The sequence below is a fragment of the Kogia breviceps genome, chromosome 5, assembly GCF_026419965.1.
Source record: "Kogia breviceps isolate mKogBre1 chromosome 5, mKogBre1 haplotype 1, whole genome shotgun sequence".
Taxonomy (NCBI): domain Eukaryota; kingdom Metazoa; phylum Chordata; class Mammalia; order Artiodactyla; family Physeteridae; genus Kogia; species Kogia breviceps.
In genome coordinates, this window is record NC_081314.1 from 78,027,182 (window position 1) to 78,047,530 (window position 20,349).

General features: G+C 35.8%; 1 protein-coding gene across 2 annotated transcripts in view; it reads right to left on the reverse strand.

Annotated features, from left to right (window-relative positions):
- Window positions 1-7,524: 7,524 nt before the first annotated feature.
- Window positions 7,525-20,349, reverse strand: part of PAK2 (p21 (RAC1) activated kinase 2) — an 82,563-nt gene continuing 69,738 nt past the window's right edge. For both annotated transcript variants that reach the window (XM_067034306.1, XM_059065229.2), the window contains exons 9-15: window positions 19,945-19,993; window positions 19,357-19,469; window positions 17,474-17,591; window positions 15,355-15,454; window positions 13,061-13,257; window positions 10,544-10,681; window positions 7,525-10,084 (exon numbers count right to left, since the gene is read on the reverse strand). In XM_067034306.1, coding sequence (XP_066890407.1) covers window positions 9,998-10,084; window positions 10,544-10,681; window positions 13,061-13,257; window positions 15,355-15,454; window positions 17,474-17,591; window positions 19,357-19,469; window positions 19,945-19,993 — 802 coding nt within the window. In that variant the 3' untranslated portion in view covers window positions 7,525-9,997. The remainder of the gene's footprint in view (window positions 10,085-10,543; window positions 10,682-13,060; window positions 13,258-15,354; window positions 15,455-17,473; window positions 17,592-19,356; window positions 19,470-19,944; window positions 19,994-20,349) is intronic.

Sequence of the window (20,349 nt, forward strand, 5' to 3'; positions counted from 1 at the left end):
GTTCATTAGCCCCCTATCTGCTGCTGCATTGTCATAAAGGGCTGTCCAATGAATATGGTTAAAAAAAGTGATAGGTGGGGACTTTCCTGGCAGTTCAGTGGTTAAGGCTCCATACTTCCTACAGGGGGGCTCAGGTTCAATCCCTGGTCAGGGAACTAAGATTCTGCATGCCACACGGTGTGGCAAAAAAAAAAAAAAAAAAAAAAAAAAAAAGTGATAGATCACACTTATCGAGTGCTAAATATGTGCTAGGCACATTCCAAGCATTTTATGTGAAAGTAATTCATTTGACCCTAAAAAAAAAATCCCTATAATGTAGGCACTTTTATTATCGCCCAAAACAAACAGAAAACCACCAATTCACAGCAACAATTTTCAGTGCACAGTCTACTAGAGTAATACTGTTACTAACTAAAAGCATTACTGGTTCTCCCATTGGCAGCAAAATTTATACACTCCAATTTTATTTCTATTTAGAAGAAACTCCTAAGCACAAATAACTATATGATGAAAGCAAGTTACAAAAAAAAGCTTTAATAAAGTTCTGTTTTACAATGCTTATTGATGAAAAATGTGCAGCGAGAAATACTCAAGTACTTAAAACTTCTTGTGTCAAGACCATGGTCACCTGTGCATAGTCATTAAAATAAATACTGAAACAGGACACACAGTGGCACACAGTGAAGTGTATCAGCAGTAAAACATGCATAGATGAAAGGAAGTGGAAAAGTATTTGCTTGGCTGACAATGCAAGTTATATGAAAGTGGCTGATCTATGTATTCAACAGCCTATGGCCTAAACTTATTTTTCAATGAATCCGTGGTCTTAGAACATACTCCAAAAGAACTACAGATGAACAAAAGAAAAGGCAAAACATTTAAATACTTCTTGTATCACCAAGAAGAGTGTGATCAAAATAGTGGCAATGTCTGTAGTAAAAAGTCAAATGGTTAAAGTTTTTCTTTTTTAGTTTATTGAAAAACAAAGCTCTTCAACAAAGTTACTAGCAGCAAAACTTATAGTATCCTAAAGTGTAAGGAATACTGAATGTGATTAAGAGGTCTTCTAGCTTCAATCACAAAACTCCTTAAATATTTTAAAGACAATATATTAAAGTAATCAGAATCAGATTGTACTGTTAGACATTCCTTAATCTTATGGCCCAGACAGATCAAATAGTTTTTGAAAATGGTGCATTTCTGTTTTTAAATATAGGAGAAGTCAAGGTAAAGTAATTCATTAAGAAATAGAGAAAAACATTTTTTGGCAGTGCATTCATGGCAATACTGTATATACCTACAGATCTAAAAATGAAAGACAAGAATGTATGTGGCACTGTTACTCCATTTTGATTGCTTAAAAAGAAAAAGGGCAGCACAACTTGGATGAATGTTTTCATCTGCTACAGAACACAAACTGGGATCTGTGGATAAAAAGTAACGAGTATACCAGCAGTTATATATCCACATGAGTGTTGTTCGTTTCAAAATAATCAATCTCATGGGTTACAAATTTATACAAAGCCTGTCATTATACTCTGAACATATTTTGTTTTCTAGAAAGGCAATATTTTTAGTCTTTTCCCCTAAACAAAAACTAAGATGCCTAGGTTAAAAAGTTATAATCAGCACTACACAGGCTATAAAAATCTCTTTATACTCATCAACTCTTAATTTCTGACCAAGAATCTATGACTGGTTTTTAAGGCTGGGCTGGCTTTCCTCCATCACTCTGCACATTAATATGCTCAAAGAACAACACACGTTTTAAGACTACTCAAATAATGTACAGTACAAATTACGTTCTGAAGAGATTTTTAAGAATTTTCTCTTTTTTATCCTTACCACTCTTCCTTCCCGATTGCTAAGTTTACCAAGAGCTACTTGTATATTTTATATTCAGTGGTGAAAACAGAACCCTACTGATTAAAAGCTTACCAAATCCATACCTGCATCACATTCTGGACCTTAGCCCAAAATAAATATCTGGGCACAGCATTTTTAAAAAGCTAGGAATAAAAGTCCTCTATTTTGCATAAAGGAAGACTGATAACGAGTAGAATCTTAGAAATTCTCAAATACACCAGTGAGCACGCTAGTTAACAGTCAAGGGAAGTGACTTTTTTGTTTTTTGCTTTATTTCTTTATTTATTTGGCTGTGCTGGGCCTTAGTTGCGGCATGTGGGATCTTAGTTGCAGCATGCTTGTGGGATCCAGTTCCCTGAACAGGGATCGAACCCAGGCCCCCTGCATTGGAAGCGCAGTCTTAACCACTGGACAACCAGAAAAGTCCCTAGGGAAGTCATCTTTTTGATGTTTTGAGAATCTCTTGGAAATTCAGTGATTTGGAGATGTTTGTAGGGATAGTTTCAAAGACATGTTGACAGTAGATGCAATATGATAATGAGAAAAACAGCAAGTTTGGTCTCCTCTTTTCACAAGTTTACCTGAGGAAAGTCAAAGGAAACTGTTTTAAAAGAAAGATAGGTGAGCATGCTTGTTTTGCTGAAGGTTGGAAAGAACAGAGGCACAGGTAAAAGGTATAGGAGAGTTAGGATCAGTCAAAGTGGCCTGGAGACCTGGGAGGTGGTGGAATACTGAGAATGGGTCCCCGGTGAGTCTGGCCACTGAGAGGAAGAACATCTTTCACTGAGACTAAAAGGAAGAAGTCAAAGTCAAAAACCCAGAGAATTCTGGCAGTAGGGGAGAAGAAAGTGTTGGGATGGTGGGATAAAGGGGTTGGAAGTCATGAGATAGTTTGGAGAAAATGAGAAAGGGAAAAAAAAGACCTAGGAGTGAAATGAATGAGCAGTGGGCAGCACCAAGAGGCCCACTGAGAAAAATCAATGTGAAATGTTTAGTGCAGTTCCAGACAGTGTCATACTTTAAAAAAGAACCCAGGAAAAAAAAAAAAAAAACCTGGAGATAACTAAAAAACTCTTTTAGGGCTTCCCTGGTGGCGCAGTGGTTGAGGGTCCGCCTGCCGATGCGGGGGACACGGGTTCGTGCCCCGGTCCGGGGGGATCCCACATGCCGCGGAGCGGCGGGGCCCGTGAGCCATGGCCACTGAGCCTGCGCACCGCAACGGGAGAGTCCACAACAGTGAGAGGCCCGCGTACCACAAAAAAAAAAAACCTCTTTTAAAAAAATGACCTATTATGGCTTGAATGTCTGTGTCTGCCCCCGAATTCATATATCGAAGCCCTACCCCCCACTGTATTGGAAACTGGAGATAGGGTCTTTGGGAGGTAACTCAAGTTAGATGAGGTCATGAGGGTAGGATCTTTTGATGGGATTAGTGTCCTTTTAAGAAGAGACTCCAGAGATTGCTCTTTCCAAGTGTACATATACAGAAGGGGGTCCAGTGAGCACACAGCTAGATGGTGACCACCTACAAGCCAAAAGGCCGCAGAATGAAACCTATTTTGCCAGCATCTTGATCTTGGACTTTTAAGACTCTGCAACTGTGAGAAATAGATTTCTGTTGTTGAAACCACTCAGTGTATGTGTTTTGTTATGCCAACTTGAGCTAAGGAAAAACTCTTTAATACACCAGGGAAGATACTGAATTTATGAAATAAGAACAGAAGGCTGTAAAAAGATCAGAAAACAAGAATGATCTTAAAAATGTGAGGGAGTTCCCTGCTGGTCCAGTGGTTAGGACCTGGTGCTTTCACTGCCGTGGCCCTTGGTTCAATCCCTGGTTGGGTAACTAAGATCCCGCAAGCTGCGTGGTGAGGCCAAAAAAATAAATAATAATAATAGTAATAATAAATAAGTAAAAAAGTAAAACAACAAAAAAAGTGATAGTTGATATATGTTCAAAAAAGGGTCAGAGACAAAATCAAGGAAATTCTCCCAGAAAATTAAAGGCAAAGAGATGGAAAGCAGGAAAGATAAGAAAAACAGGAGATTAATGCTGGAATTCCAGAAAGAAATAACAGGGGAAAAAAAGTGGCAATTATTAAAGAAATAATATAAGAATTTAACAGAACTGAAGGAAATTAGTCTGTTATCATGAAGGCCTGCCAAAAGCTAAACATATAGACCCTCTCCAAGGCATTTCATGGTAAATTTTCAGAACAAAAGCTCCAGAGAGGCAGAAAAATGGGTTACATATAAAGATGTTATCAGAAATGGCAGGTTTTTAAGATAATGAAGCAGGGACTTCAAAATTCTCAAGGAAGATTATTTCCAATCTAAAATCCTATACTATCAATTAAATGTGAGACATTTTCAGATATGCAAGCTCTGAAAAAATCTTAACCTATATGCACCCTTCCTCAGGACATTAATGAAAGATGTACTTCTCCAGGACACTAATGAAAGATGTACTTCTCCAAAATGAGGAATAAACCAAGCAAAAGGAAACAAAGGATCTAAACTCAGGAGAAAAGTGAAACTGAGTTTCAGATGCCCGAGGGCAGAAGGCCTGCAGATAAAGAGCCCAAACTGGAGCCCTAATCAAGTTCCCAGAAAGAAAAAGGAACTGTCCTTATCCAAGACATTAGAAAATTGTCTTGAGAGGGCTTTTGCAGTGAGTTTGGAAAAACTTAGTGATAGGAATATAGAAACTTTCAAAGGAAACAAAAAGACAAAATTAACAATAAGAAAAGCAAAGAGGTGCACAAGAAATAACATGTGATAATAAATTACTCAACTCAAGTGAACAACAGTGCCACATAGTCATAAGGTAAAAACTGACTGCTAATCAAATAAAACTTTGCCACCTTTCTTAATTGGGAGACTAGAGGGAGTAGAAGTGGGAAAATGGGATGGTATAATAGTAACTAAATTCTCAACTGTCATAACAGGAAGTTTCCAGAAAAAGTAAAATACAGAAATGTCAAGAAATACCTGTAGGACTTTGCTGGTGGCTCAGTGGTTAAGAATCCGCCTGCCAATGCAGGGGACACAGGTTTGAGCGTCGGTCCGGGAAGATCCCACATGCCACGTGTGTCACAACTACTGAGCCTGCATGCTGCAACTACTGAAGCCTGTGCGCCTAGAGCCCGTGCTCTGCAACAAGAGAAGCCACCGCAATGAGAAGCCCATGCACCGCAACAAAGAGTAGCCCCCGCTCGCCACAACTAGAGAAAGCCCGTGTTGCAACAACTAAGACCAAACACAGCCAAAATAAATAAAATTAATTTTTAAAAAAAGAAATTAAAAAAGTTAAAAAAAAGAAATGCCTGTATAAGTATGTAATATAGAAATCTGAAAATTAATGCATGCTAAAACCAGCTCAAAGTTAAAAGCAGATGCCTCTGTGGATCAGGACTCTGCAGTGAGAAAGTCTGCAGCTGGGGACTGGCACTATTTATAATGACTCCTTTAAAATTATCTGACTTTTTAATCTGTGCATATTATTTTGTTAAAAACCTAAAATAAAGGTCAAAAAAGACCTTTCCCTTCATTGTTCTACTCTTCCTCCTCTTCAAAAAATAAAAACTTGTTAAATGATTTGCATAAATAATTCCCTAATTTAAAAAATGTCACAAATATCAAAATAGTAGTAAAGCATGTGTTAAGCTCCTACAAATAGTGCTTTTCAATAAAATCAATAATCTAGGCATTTTTGAACTTTTCTTAGGCAAATGTTTTGGACATTTGCTATAGTTTAAGAAATACAAATGTCAGAATAGCACAAAGCAGTTTTATATTGTAACGAATATATTTTGTGCAGTCATTGCCTACAACCCCCCACTCCAGGCTAAAAAATGTATAATTTTGTTTTTTCATAGTGAACTCTCTATAATGCACCTGTTCTCCATGTCAGCATATCCAACATTCAAATTAAATGCATATAATGAAGTGATGCCTTAACGTATGGCACTTTTAAAGATTTCTTGGTGCACTGAACACAAAAATTCTAGTAAGATTCTTATTACTTCACCTAGGTAAGCATTAGAATTTCAGGCCAAATTACTGAAGGTATTTCAACAGATCAGAAGTGCTTCCCTGGGTCTGATAGCCAGAACATTTTGAACAAATTTATTCTGAAACTGATTTAGAAGAGCGAAGGCTCATGCTTACTACTCATTAATTTTTGAAAACCTTTCTAATTTGGAGCTCTGTAATACATTCATGGTGCCAAGACATGTTTAAAAGATATTCATCCTTAAAAATACGAGAACATTCTTTGAAAACCTATTACACTTATTCTTTTAAGCTATTCTGATCTAAAGAAAGAATTAAAGTTTAGGAAAAGGGAAAATGAACATTTTAAAAAGTTTATTTCTAGCCCTGAAAGAACAAAATTATTGAACAAGGTCATCAAATACAGCAGTTAATGTCAATGTAACAATTAAATAGTTGAATGGGATTAAATTAAAAATAAAAGTCAATATAAAATTTGAAGACAAAACAGAAAAGACAAGTTACTTTCACTTAGTTCCATTTCTATCTAACAAAAACAAAACAAAACAAAACAAAAAAAACCACAAGACATTCCTACCAAAGATGTTTGACAGCATTATCACACATTTCTTTCTCTCTCATTTGGCAACATTCTAGAATGGTGAATGAGAAAGACTTCAGTTCTCTCAAGGCCAGGCCAGTGCTTGGTTCTCCTTTGTAATTCCCACAATATCTACCACAGTGTCTTTGTCAAAGTGGTCAATAAATGTGTTAGTGAGAAATAAAATCTGTGTGTGTGTGTGTGTGTGTGTGTGTGTGTGTGTGTATTTTTTCCCCCTTTCTTACACATACTCATATACACACACTGTGGAAAAACTGACTTTAGTTGTTTATTGTGGGAGCAGTTGAGACAAGGAAGACAATCTGCTTTTTATATTACTATAATTTCACTAAAAAAAACCCCAAAAGAATCTTAATCTGGATTTTAGCTATATTCCATAATGATTTTTTGACATTTCACTGGATATGGATCTCAGTATATTTTAAAACTTTTAGATTAAAAAACGGATGCAAATTTAAGCACCCATTTTTTTTTTCTAACTATAGCTACTGCCTGATCAGATCTAAAATTATTCTGGCTAGAATACAGTATATATAAACAAACATGTATTTATGTGAGCCCTACAAAGAAATACTCATAGGTAGTTTTAAATTGCTTATTAAAGGCACAGGTCATTTAGGAATGGTGGTAACTAGATACATTTTAAGCAGCTTAATATTTATATGTTGAGGAGAAGAGAATTTGTACTGTGTGCCAGGCACTTGACACATGAAAACAGAGTTGTGTTAGCCTTAGTCTCTTATGCTAGCACAATCACTCTACTTGTTTACTATTCTACGTAGGATGAAATATTCAATATTTTCATGGTTTCCCAGTTTTAACTGTCCCTAAAAGCAGCAAAAGGAACAAGAGGAGAAGGAAACTTTTAGACTGCCAGGGAGTCTGAAATATAATAAATACTACAGTAATATTGTCTTAATAACAAAAGAGGACTACTAAGGTAATTTTTAGATTTAAATGGGAATTTTCATTCTAAAGTAATGGCAAAAAGGTAAATACAAAAGGCAGTTATTAAAAAAAAACCATGAATCTTGATTCAGATATAATTTTTCTTGCAACAACATGTGAACATTTTAATTTAAAATTAATAAATCACAATTCTGTATTGCTTTTAAGATTATTCAAAAATTGACACATTTCAGAATTAACCAAAGTACATTTCTATTACAAGTTAGTTTATCCAAGTAAGTAAAGAATAAACCACAGCGTAGCTCCCTTTAACCTAGGAGTCAGGTTTTAATGATAAAGTCCGTTGCCAGCAATGGACATGCAGGTAACCATCAAGGAAGTTGTAAATACAAACCCCAATCTGCTTCTATAAACTGAAAAGACCTTTGTTGAGTCACAGGCATAAAAATGGGGCATTGGCAATGCATTCAGTGAACATGGCCTTTATGACTTACACATGGAAGTGCCTTCTAGAGTGGTCATAAGGATCACAGTCTTATACCATCTACTTGGTTTTCTATTTCACTGGTAGCATATTCTTTATCATAATCCATCCAGACAACTATTTACAAAGAATGCTCAAATCTGGAACTCAAGAGATACTGTAGCTTTCCACCAGAAATAAACCAGCTTATTTCTGTAAAGTAATTTAGTAATAGCTGTAGAAGGCCAATATAATCCAGAGAAAAATGAAATCAAGAATCAAATTAAAAACAAACTATTAAGTGCTCTAGATACAAGTTTCACTAATTATCTTACTTATTTTTGTGAAAACCTTCCTGTATTACCAATTAAAAAAAAAAACCCACCAGCCATTTCTATCCTTATACCTGTATCTTAACACAGATACGATGGGAATGATAGGAAATAAAACTCATATTAAGTTCTCCTAATGTACTCCAAAACATCAAAATTATTTTTATTCATGATTTGTACTATTGCAAGATGGCAAGTAGGTATGAAGTCAAATAGAAGTTAATGGTGGGAACAAAAAGCCAGAACCAAAGCACATATTTTTCTCTTTCATGTGGCTCTTGGCATGTCAGAAGGGACAATACTGCCTCCAAAAGCCAAACAATTAAAATGATGAGAGAAGAGGAGAGGAGGGGAAGGGAGAGGAGAGGGCACTCTAATAATTAATGTTACAGGTCACAGACCTTTTTTAAATCTTTAAAATAAAAAATGTATTGCTATCAACAAGCACATTTCATTATTCTTTCTTTCTCCAGTTTTTTACATGAATATTATTTACTTATTTGAAAAAACTCTAAAGTAACTCAACATCTCAAATGACCCATGAATTTACCAAGAAGTACTTTGTCATTTAAGTTCTCACAGACAGTAAAAATGTTGGTAATGGGCTGGGAACAATGTTTATAACAAATCTCTATAGTTTACTGGTCAGAAGCTGCATCTCTAAGTAACTGACATTTCTCTTTCATGAATATAATCTTATCTATTTTAGGGCTCACCAAGGTTCAAGCCTCTCACTTTGTCTCTGCTAGCTCCAAATATTTTTTACCTTTAAATGGAAAAAAAGAAAGGTTAACTTTTAAATTCTGAAAATTCAATGGTTATTATATTATTTACCATGGGAAGGGGGGGAGGAGTAGGGTGAGAAAGGGTTAATTAAAAAACAAACTAGCTACAATTACAACATATACAGAAACTTATTTCCAAAATGAAGGGAAAAAAAGAGGGAAGGGGAAAGTAGTGGCAAAAACCAAAGTCCTGAAGCCAAATCTGAAGAGGACATAGAAAGAAAAACAAAATGTAAGAAAGCAGAGTCAATGGGATTCTTTTTCTGTTTCAATGATTTAGTTATAAATATAGATTATTAGTCTTCTCTCTATACATGTAACAAATGCCAAACAACTCACTATTATGAAATTTTAAAAACTGATTCTTTCACATTTGTTAAAAAAGGTAAAAATCACATACTTTTCTTCCCTTCCTTCAGTTCAAATTCTGAACTGAAATATTACAGGTAACAATAGCTGGTTCTAACTTCTATACAAAGTTAAACCATACTGAACTCCTTTGCCAATATAAGGAGCTACATAATTTCTATCACACTTGCCTCCAATTTAGGCATAAGAAACATTTCTCAAAGCAACTCAAAAGGAGCAAGTCAAGGAAAAGAAAATTATGAAGAAGAAAGAAAAGAAGACTAGCAGATAAAACACATACTCTGAAAAACTCAAATCTGCCATTCAAGTACTGAAAATACCCCAAAAGGGACAATGAATGGGATCTATTATAATGAAGTCAGCAAAATAAAATGCAAATCTCAAGCATGATAAATGGCCCTGATGGGCTTTCTGCTGAAAGACGTAAGGCTAGTGATTCAGTCCACAATTCCTTTTGGACCCTAAAGAAGGGATTCAATAGAAAGTTGTCATTCTGTTCTGCAATTTTTTCTTGGTTGTCTTTAGGAAATAGTAGCTTGTTTTTTTCCTCCATGTTATGTAGATCATTTCTTTAAACCCCAAAAGAATAATAATTTTCATATATTAAAAGACTTCTTTTAAAAAATGGAAAAAAGAATATGAGGCCACGGCAATGATGTTAACGGTTACTCTTCATTGCTTCTTTAGCTGCCATGATCAGTGGTGTCAAGCTGGATAATGGTTTGGCCAGTTTCAGGAAGGGATGCTGTCAGAAAGAGTGGGGGGAAATAAATGTAAATGTCACCAGTTTAGAAGCCAAATATTTCCTTTCAATTAAGCCCCAAAGACTACTTTATGGATCATAATTTATTTAACAAACACATATTTCAGTACTTATATAAAATCAACATAATCACTACATCACTTTTATGGTCGAAAGTGTAGTTTTTTTAGTTTTTCTCATATTATAAAATCTCAGTTAAATGACCCAGATACCCATGCCTGCAATGAACTGGTGTGAGAACTGGTAATATGAAAAACTCATACATTTATCCCAGTATTACGGGTATTTTATTCCCAGGAGATAAAATCCTGAACTGCAGCAGCTGCCATGCTGCTGGTAATGAATAAATAGTGAAATGTAATTACTAACCCTATGTAAACTTTCTGCTGGTTACTCAAAAAAGTCAACTTTTTCCCAAAATAGTATTATTTCCAAATTCACCTGTAACAATTCTCTGGCTGAACCCCTTTTCTCCACATCCATCTCCAAACATCGATTTAAGAAATCCCGAAATATTGGGGAAAGTTTCTCTGGGTTTTGAAGTTCTGGGGTTCCATTAGTCGCTATCAGGTACAAGGCCTAAGAATAGAAGAACAACTCTGACATACTTAAGATAGCTCAACAAAGTTAGAGAGTACTTTAAAGTTTATGGTACGTATTTAAAGACAATTGTCATACACACTAAAGTGTGGTTATTATTTCTACCCATTTCAATTGATATTTTTCACTTTATTTTTAGTTGTTACATTTCCCTGACTTCTTTTTCAAAATTATCTTCACCTTTTTCTTTTTTTGGATTATAAAAACATATTGATAAATAAAACTACCACTATAATAAAATGGTATAAAGAAAAATGACCACAATCCCACCATCCACATATAGTATCCCATTTATCTTTCTTAAGATTTTTTTTCCAAGTCATATCACATTTCAAAACAATGGGATTTGTTGAAACTGCTTTAAGAAATTTTAAATTAGCTATATCTATATAGCTATAGATGAACAGGTAGAACATATAGGATTTTTAAGGCAATGAAAATACTCTTTAAGATACTTTTATAATGGACACATTATTCAGTATACATTTGTCCAAACCCACAACATATGACATCAAGGGTGAACCCTAATGTAAACTATAGACTCTGGATGATAATGATGTGTTAGTGTAGGTTCAATGATTTTAAGAAATATACCCTCGGGCTTCCCTGGTGGCGCAGTGGTTGAGAATCCGCCTGCCGATGCAGGAGACACGGGTTCGTGCCCGGGTCCGGGAAGATCCCACATGCCGCGGAGCGGCTGGGCCCGTGAGCCATGGCCTCTGAGCCTGTGCGTCGGGAGCCTGTGCTCCGCAACGGGAGAGGCCACAACAGTGAGAGGCCCGCGTACCACAAAAAAAAAAAAAAAAAAAATACCCTCTGTGAGGGATGGTGATAATGGGGGAGGTTATGCATGTGTAGGGGGAGAGGGTATATGGGAAATCTCTGTACTTTTCTCTCAATATTTCTGTGAACATGAAACTGCTCTAAAAAAACAGTCTTAAAAAACAAACAAACAAAAACCCGAAACAAAACTAGCTATATCCCACCCTCATCATTACTATCAATAATAACAGATTAGATCTACAAAATTATTTTAATGGCTGAATTGAATAGTGTCTTATTATATGGGTGCTTCATAATTTAGTCAATCCCCTTTGGAAAATCCTTGTATTCTTTATGTAATTCTCTATTGTCTTTGAATTCCTAGAAATGGAATTAAAAAAAAAACCTCAATAGACTTTTTAAAGAAGTTTTAGATGTACAGAGAATTGAGCAGATAGTACACAGCTCCCATATACCACCCCCCCCCCACACACAGAGTTCCCCCATTATTAAAATCGTACATTAGTATGGTACACTTTGTTACAAGTGATGAACCAATACCGACACACTTTCATTAAACAGAAGTCTGTAGTTTACATTGGGGTTCACTCTTTATATTGCACAGTTCTATGGATTTTGACAAATGTACACTGTCATGCAACTACCATTATAGTATCATACAGAATACTTTCACTGCCCTAAAAATTCCCTGTGTTCCACCTATTGGTTATTATGAATAATGCTGCCATGAACATTTGTGTACAAGTTCTTGGGTGGATGAATGCTTTTAATTCTCTTGGTTATTTACCTAGCAGTGGAACTGCCAAGTCACATGGTAACTCAAAAGTTAATTTTTACAGGAACTGTCAAACTGTTTTCCAAAGTGCTGTACCATTTTACATTTCCACTAGCAATGTATGAGGGTTCCAATTTCTTCACATTCTCACCAACACTTATCATTGTCTGCCTTTTTGATTACAGTCATTCTAGTAAGGGTGAAGTGATCTTGTTGAGCTTTGATTTGCATTTCCTTATTAACTACTGATATTGAGTCATATATGATAATTTAAAAGAAGTAAAAGATAAAAGAGAAAGAAAGAAAGATGGAACTCTCCACCTCAGCTGCTAGAATACATACATAACTGTTTAAAGTCTACTGACTTCATCTGTTTCTCAGAACCCTCACTCTTTTGTTTGAATATGGGCTTTAACACTGCCATCTACACAGCCTTCTCACAGATGTGATCCTGCGTTCCTCTTTGTACCTGGGGGTACAGGAGGCCAAGGTTCAAAGTCAACAACCTGAAGGATATATCTAGAGTCCCTTAATTTTGCAGAAAAGTGACCAAATTCTTACTTATGTGCAAATTTAGAAACCATACTGCTTACCAAAAATTTACAAACTCTTTACCTAACACATTCAACTCAATAAGCCAGAAGCAAATGATTTTTAGATGTAGAGTGAGGGCAGAGACTAGGTTTTATTAACTTTGTATCCTAAATTCTTGGCCAGTGCCTGGCAAAAGCAAGTTCTAAATAAATGATTTAGAGAAAATTATTTTTCTTAAAATAAGGCTGGTGCTTAATTGGTCTTACCCTCAAAGGATTTTCATTGAGGTATGGAGGCTCTCCTTCTACCATCTCAATAGCCATAATACCCAGAGACCAGATGTCAACCTTAGGGCCATAAGCTTTCCGTGTAACCACCTCTGGTGCCATCCAATATGGCGTTCCAACCATAGTACTTCGCTTGCTCTGCTCAGGGGTGATCTGGGCACAGAAACCAAAGTCAGCTAAAAAACAAAATAAAACATCTTGAGTTAATGGTGTCCATGGGTTGTTTAAGAGTTTACTGAATATGATTTAACTAATTATGTTTGAGTATTCAGCCTCTTAATTTTTAAGAATGTATTAATAAAGAAAACCAGAATGGGCTTACAAATATTTTGATGATGTTATATACTCTCACTTTTTAACTTTTACTTCCCACAAGTAGAGGGTAAATTATCAGGAAGCATTTTATTCTAAACAATTTTATCCTAAAAATTTTAATAAAGTTGAAAAAGGTCTAAAAGAAAAAGTCACCAAAGCTGGACACCAAAACTATGTCCACTGTGAATCAGGCAAAGGTCAGGAAGTGGAAATTACTTTTGAAGAAAATAAACAGAAGCTAGAATTAACAATAATAAGCATCTGACTCAGCAGAGAGCCTAGGAAAAGAACATGTTTAACTGCAACTGTACCTATACGGTCTTCACCAGCATTACTCTATTCCAACCACCTCATTTTATAACTGAAGAGCAGAATGCCTAATTTAGTATCCAGTATTAATTTAGTGGAAAAGTCAAGATGAGAATCTAGAATTTTTTCCTTCCTTCTACTGTTAAACCCATTCTACACCATATGTAAATACTGTTAACATTTAGGTTTGTAAGCTTTAGACTTTTCGTTATGCATTTCCAAATAATACCCGTGAACTGATTGGTTTATTTTACCTTGTTAGGATATTTTGTAAACTGCTTTTTAAAACCTAATTTTTTAGATATCTTTCCATATTAGTACATTAACCCACCTCATTATTATAGCTACACAACTTCATGGAACATAAAAATACCATAATGTATTTAACCATTTCTGTACTACTAGACATTTAAGATATTGCTGGTTTTTCTTTACAAGGTTGCAGAAAACATTTTTGTACTTATTGCTGTGCATATGTTCAGTAATTCTATAGGAGAGAATCCTAAAAGAACAATTGTTAGGTCAAATCATAACATTTACAGCTAAAATGAGTGCTTATAACTGTTCCAAGTATAATACCTCATAAGAATTAACATACCTCATGATAACTTTATGAGACAGGTATATTTACTACTATTATGATTTCCATTTTACAAATGGGGAAACTGAGGCATACATATTTTTAGATAACTTATCCAAGATCATTCATCTAGTAAGTGGTAAAGCCATGGTAACATATTATCCAAAGAAGTCAAATTTAGTTTACCTATGTATCCACCAAACATGTATGAGAATGTCAATTTCTAGTTTTCTCACTAAAATTACAATTATTAACTATATATTCTGACAGAACCTGGGTCCCATTTCTTGTGGTTGAATAACCTTTGGAGGATCTATCTTAAAAAAAGACATGTTGAAAAAGGAGCCAAACTCTCTAGGCAAACAAGAAAAAGTTTTTGGTCTCTTGATCTAAGAAATGCCTTGAATTTTGCATAGTTGGAGAAACCTCAGTAGAACGTCTTCTTGAATCCTCCAGAGGACATAGTTGGAACTGTGATTATAGCCAGCAGAGGAAAGGAGTTTGTTTTTTTTTTTCCATGACTCTACCATGTCTGATACAGAAGTTAATTAGGGAAAGAGGTTTACACATGTTTTTTTTCAGACCTTGTCATCTCTGACATAAGGGTCATACAGCCCTCCCCCAATTAGGCCACCATCTACCAAATCCAGAGAAAGATGAACAGCATAATGACAAAAACCTACCCCAACAGGTAGCAGAGATAAATCCAAATTTATGTTTGGAAGACAGCACCAACATTATAATAGTCCCAGACACTGTTCCTCAGTGCTTTACATTTCTACTACTCAGAATTCTCTGAGATAGGTACTGTTATTTTCCTTATCATACAAATGAGAAAATGGACACCAAAAGAGATTACATAACTCACCCAAAATTATTCAGCAAGTAGTAGCAGATCCGCTATTTAAACTCAAGCTGTCCAGCTGACAGTCCATATCTTTTTACTAATATTCTCCCCCACTCCATGTATTGCCATAAAAATGTTAATAGCAGAAGAGGATTTTTACTTAAACAAAAGGCAGAAAATTATAAGTAACATATAAATGTTATTTGTTCGCTCGTTACTCACTAAGTTTAACAGATCCTTCCATGCCCAAAAGCACATTGTCACTTTTGATGTCTCTGTGGATCACTTGATTAGCATGTAAAAACTCCAATGCCTGTAAACACTGAACAGGAGAAAAACACCTATCAATGAAACAGTCCCTGGAAAGTCTAAGGGAAGTTCACATATACTATTTATGACCTGAGCACCACCTCTAGTAACCAGCAGAAGACACTCTAATAATATATTTATGAAGAAAAAAATCCTGTCACGTGCAGTTATGAAAATAAGACACCTTAAATAACTAGACCCCCCTCTTCCTACTCTCTGCTCTTACCCAGAGACAATTATTAAATAATGTCTTATCTAGTCCTATTTCTGCCACAGATTATTTAATACCATAGAATATCACTTAGTCTTCAATGTTCTCATTTATGAAAGGGTGGGTGGGTCTACATGATTTCTAGGCCTGCTCAGGTTTAAATGCCTAAAGGAATGCAGCACTTGGTAAAGATGCACAAGGCTTTTTAGAAATCATCTCAACAGTATAGGAAAATTTTGTGATCATTCCCATTTGAATCTGAAATATGCCGAAGTCTAATCAATGTAAGCCACTGGGGGTCTGGTTCTCTCCAGCTGTTCAATGCTATGCAAAATGTTTCCTTCATTTCTTCTAGGTAGGTTTTACATAAAGCTATACCCACACCCTAGACACCAATGATGATCCTGGACACCACTTCCCTCTTATGCCATATTTCAGAAAGCACTGAGTCAAAAGAGCAGAAGAACTAGAACTACTCTCACTTCCTTAAAAACAGCAATGAAATTCAATTTTTAAAATCTGCTTGGTATGTTTTTTTTAATGTAAACTGAGTATAAACTGTAACTTGGAAAAAGTTGTTTTTATTTCTTACCCCCACTAAAGTAGAACAAATAAAGTCTGTACAACATTAATAACAAAAAATCTCATTCAAAATACTCTACTATTCAAAGAAACCAGATTAACTATGTATTACTGCAATACATTTACCAAGCATTTAAGCAGATTCCTGAAAAGAACAAATCCCCAGAAAAATACTTGTGTAAACAAATAGAAACAAATGTTATCACAATTAGAGGAACTACTAAAATAATTGTATATTGATTATGAAAAAAATTATTAGAAAAACAAATTACGTATAAATAGATAAATCCTTAAGTTTTTTTTTTTTTGCGGTACGCGGGCCTCCACTGTTGTGGCCTCTCCCATTGTGGAGCACAGGCTCTGGATGCGCAGGCTCAGTGGCCACGGCTCACGGGCCCAGCCGCTCCGCGGCATGTGGGATCTTCCCGGACCGGGGCACAAACCCGTGTCCCCTGCATCAGCAAGCGGACTCTCAACCACTGTGCCACCAGGGAACCCCAATCCTTAAGTTTTTATCAGCTTTTAAGTGATCAAACATTCTTTGTTAAGGGATATATTATCGTTTCCCTCCTGAAAGAATCAAGAGGGCTCCCCTGAGGTGAAGCATAATCACATTAGAATTAAAAGTTTCAAAGAATACTTTTTAAAAAACATCTAATAAAAGCTGAAAAAGGAAAAACATCACACATACTGTTCTTACATGAACAAAGTTAATAATTTACTTATAATTCACTGTAAAAATGCTGAAAGCCAAATCACAGGAAACAATAGTTGTAAGAACTTTTCCAATTTTGTCCTTTGTGACAATGATTCCCAGGATATTCGAAGAAAGTACTGTTGCAGTTTTAATGACAATAAGCAAACCATTAACCTAAGTCTCATCTGTAGGAAAAGATTACATGGAAGAAAAGAAACGCTCATTTTTGGCTTAGATGTAGGCAATGTGGCAGAATTCTACTAGCCTAAGCAAACAGTATGTCTCAAATTCATTAATGAATATCATCTCATTGGTCACCTTTAATGAGATCGACAAAGCCACAAGTAAACTTATTAATTAATACTTAGGGCGAAGATGTGTACCACTTTGTCCTTGTTTCCACTGTTCAGCGGTGTATTTTTAATGGCACTCCCTCTCACCCTTAAAAGTATCCTGCTTGGATAATAACTAAAAATTTGCTTTTTTTCACATCCTGTTAACCACATTGTTACTGTAACTTTTCAAAAAGGGAGCAAACTCACCTCTCTGCATACAGCAGCAATCTGTGCTTCATCCATGCACGTCTCTGTTACAACATCAGTAAGTGATCCCCCAGCGAGGTACTCCATTACCACAAACAATTCGTCTCCCACCAGGTAACTAAAAGAACATACAAAATACATTCACACTTTCATTTTTTCTAAACACGTGGCACTCTATATTGAAGAATTCAAATGTTAGGAATCCTAATTAAAAAAACTAGAAAGCTGGTAGCTTTGATAGCTGGCAAGAAAACGGAAAAGTTGCTATGGAACAGCACACACAAAAAGTAACTGAGGGTCATTATGATTTTCCCAAATCACTTTAAAATTCTGCCCACAATTCTAACTTGAGTGTGTACATAGATTATTCCAATTCAAATAACCTTGTACGGTAGGAATGATTTGTCCTGTTTTACAGATGAAGAGATGGAGGCTTGGAAAGGCTAAGTAACTCATCCAAGGTCACACAGCCAGTAAGTGACAGAACCAGAACCTGAAGCCAAGCACAACTGATTCCAAAGCTTATAGCTTATCTTAACCACCATGCTTTACTGACTTGAAATACTATTTTATTTTTTATTTTTATTTTTTATTTTTTTTTTTTGTGGTACGCGGGCCTCTCACTGTTGTGGCCTCTCCCATTGCTGAGCACAGGCTCCGGACGTGCAGGCTCAGCGGCCATGGCTCACGGGCCCAGCCGCTCCGCGGCATGTGGGATTTTCCCAGACCGGGGCACGAACCCGTTTCTCCTGTATTGGCAGGCGGATTCTCAACCACTGCGCCACCAGGGAAGCCCGAAATACTATTTTAAAAAGCAGAGAAATGTACCTGGAAAGTTTCTTTCTATGAACATGGTCCCCAGAGCTATCCCTAAAGTCTAAAAATGTGTTTTCTTTTAACCCATTCAAAATAAATTTAAATATGGAAATTAAAAAAAATCACCTATGTTTCCCTATCTCCAATACAATCACTACTATAACTTTCATTTATTTTTCTACAGTTCTTCTTTCATTCACATATATGTAACTGCTTTAAAAAAAAAAAAACAGATGTAAGGTAATTCCCTGGCGGCCCACTTGTTAGGACTCAGAGCTCTCACTGCCAAGGGCTCAGGTTCAAGCCCTGGTTGGGGAACTAAAATCCCATATGCCACATGGTGCGGCCAAAAATAAAAAAAAAATTTTAATTAAAAAAATTAAAAATGTAAGGGACTTCCCTGGTGGCGCAGTGGTTGAGAATCCGCCTGCTGATGCAGGGGACACGGGTTCGTGCCCGGGTCCAGGAAGATCCCACATGCCGCGGAGCGGCTGGGCCCGTGAGCCATGGCCGCTGAGCCTGCACGTCCGGAGCCTGTGCTCCACAACGGGAGAGGCCACAACATTGAGAGGCCTGCGTACCGGGAAAAAAAAAAAAAAAAGTAAGATACATAATTTTCTCTTCTACTTTTTCTTCTGCTATTTAACATCAATTCCTAAATTAAGTGAGGTTTTGATAAACATGTTATTTGCCCATGAAAGACAAAATTTGAAATAAAAATTGACTTGAAAGTTTAAAAACTGTGTGGCCGGCCACCTCTGTCAGTCAAGACATGAATCATAGCCAACGTTTCCTTAATGTTTCTGCTTCTGATCATTTGTAATTCATATGAGCACCAGCAGCAATGTTCTTCATTTAACTGCCTTCTCTCGCTTGCCAAGTGATACCTATGTAGAAAAAGGACCTTCTAAACTGTAATATGCTATTTTTACCTCTCCTCCTCTTTCAAGTTTACTTTTCAGTGTTGACACTCAACCTTAGTCTAACTAAACTGGCTAGCCCCGAAAACCGTAAGACTTAAAATTTCAACATTTTTCTCCCAATGTTTAAGAAATATTTATATTTACCTGTCTAAGAAGTTAACTATGTTGGGATTCTTTAATTCTTTCATCACCAGAATCTCATTAATGATCAATTCCTTCTTTGGCTGTTTCTGTAAATTAATCTGCTTAATAGCAACCTATGACGGAAACAGGAAAAAAGTCAGAACAAGTTTCCTAATACTCTTAGAAAATTACAAACACTGATCAGTTAATAATCTAATTTATTACATACATACTATATGATAATAATTTACTCATAGGCAGTACTTTAACTTCCACACTGCTTATGCATAATTCTTTGTAATACACAGAGCTTAAGTATTTTTAGATTTCTCTTGAAATCTAAATGCAAGGTCAGCCCAGTGCCAGGAATTAATCTTCTTTTCATCCCAAGCTGGGAAAATAATTTTTAAAATATTTATTTATGAAACCAAACACATAATTACTTCTTTTTGCCCCTCAATAAGGAAAGTGCTATAAAATTACCTAGAGTAATTCCTTCAACATATTCAACTGCAAAAGAGATTCCTTATTGATTATTCACAGGCAGATCTAGTTTCTTCCCATATTAAAAGCTAATGGTAACACCCAGAAGTATGAAAAAGTAGCTACCTCTTGTCCCAATGCCACATCAGTAGCAGTGAAAACTGTGCCAGAAGCCCTAGGGAAAAAAAGACACAACCAGATTTAAGGTTTCTAAATCATTCTCATTTATAACATCCAACGACTTTATACTCAGAACAACTAAAAAGAGGTTAAAGAACGTTTAAGACTGAACATCTTTAAAAGAAGTAAAAGCAAAAACACAGGGGGAAAAAATAAGAAAAAGAGGCAATTCTTGGGCCAAAACTTATGTTAGAAATTTGTCATAAATTTCAGATCTACAAATACAGAAAAAAAGATAAAAGAAAGAAAAAAGTCACATATACTCTTGGATCCACTGCCCTGTTTAAGAAACAAAGAACTATAAACAAATTTGAAGGTTCTTAAGTGCCCTTTCCAAAGGCATCCTACCTC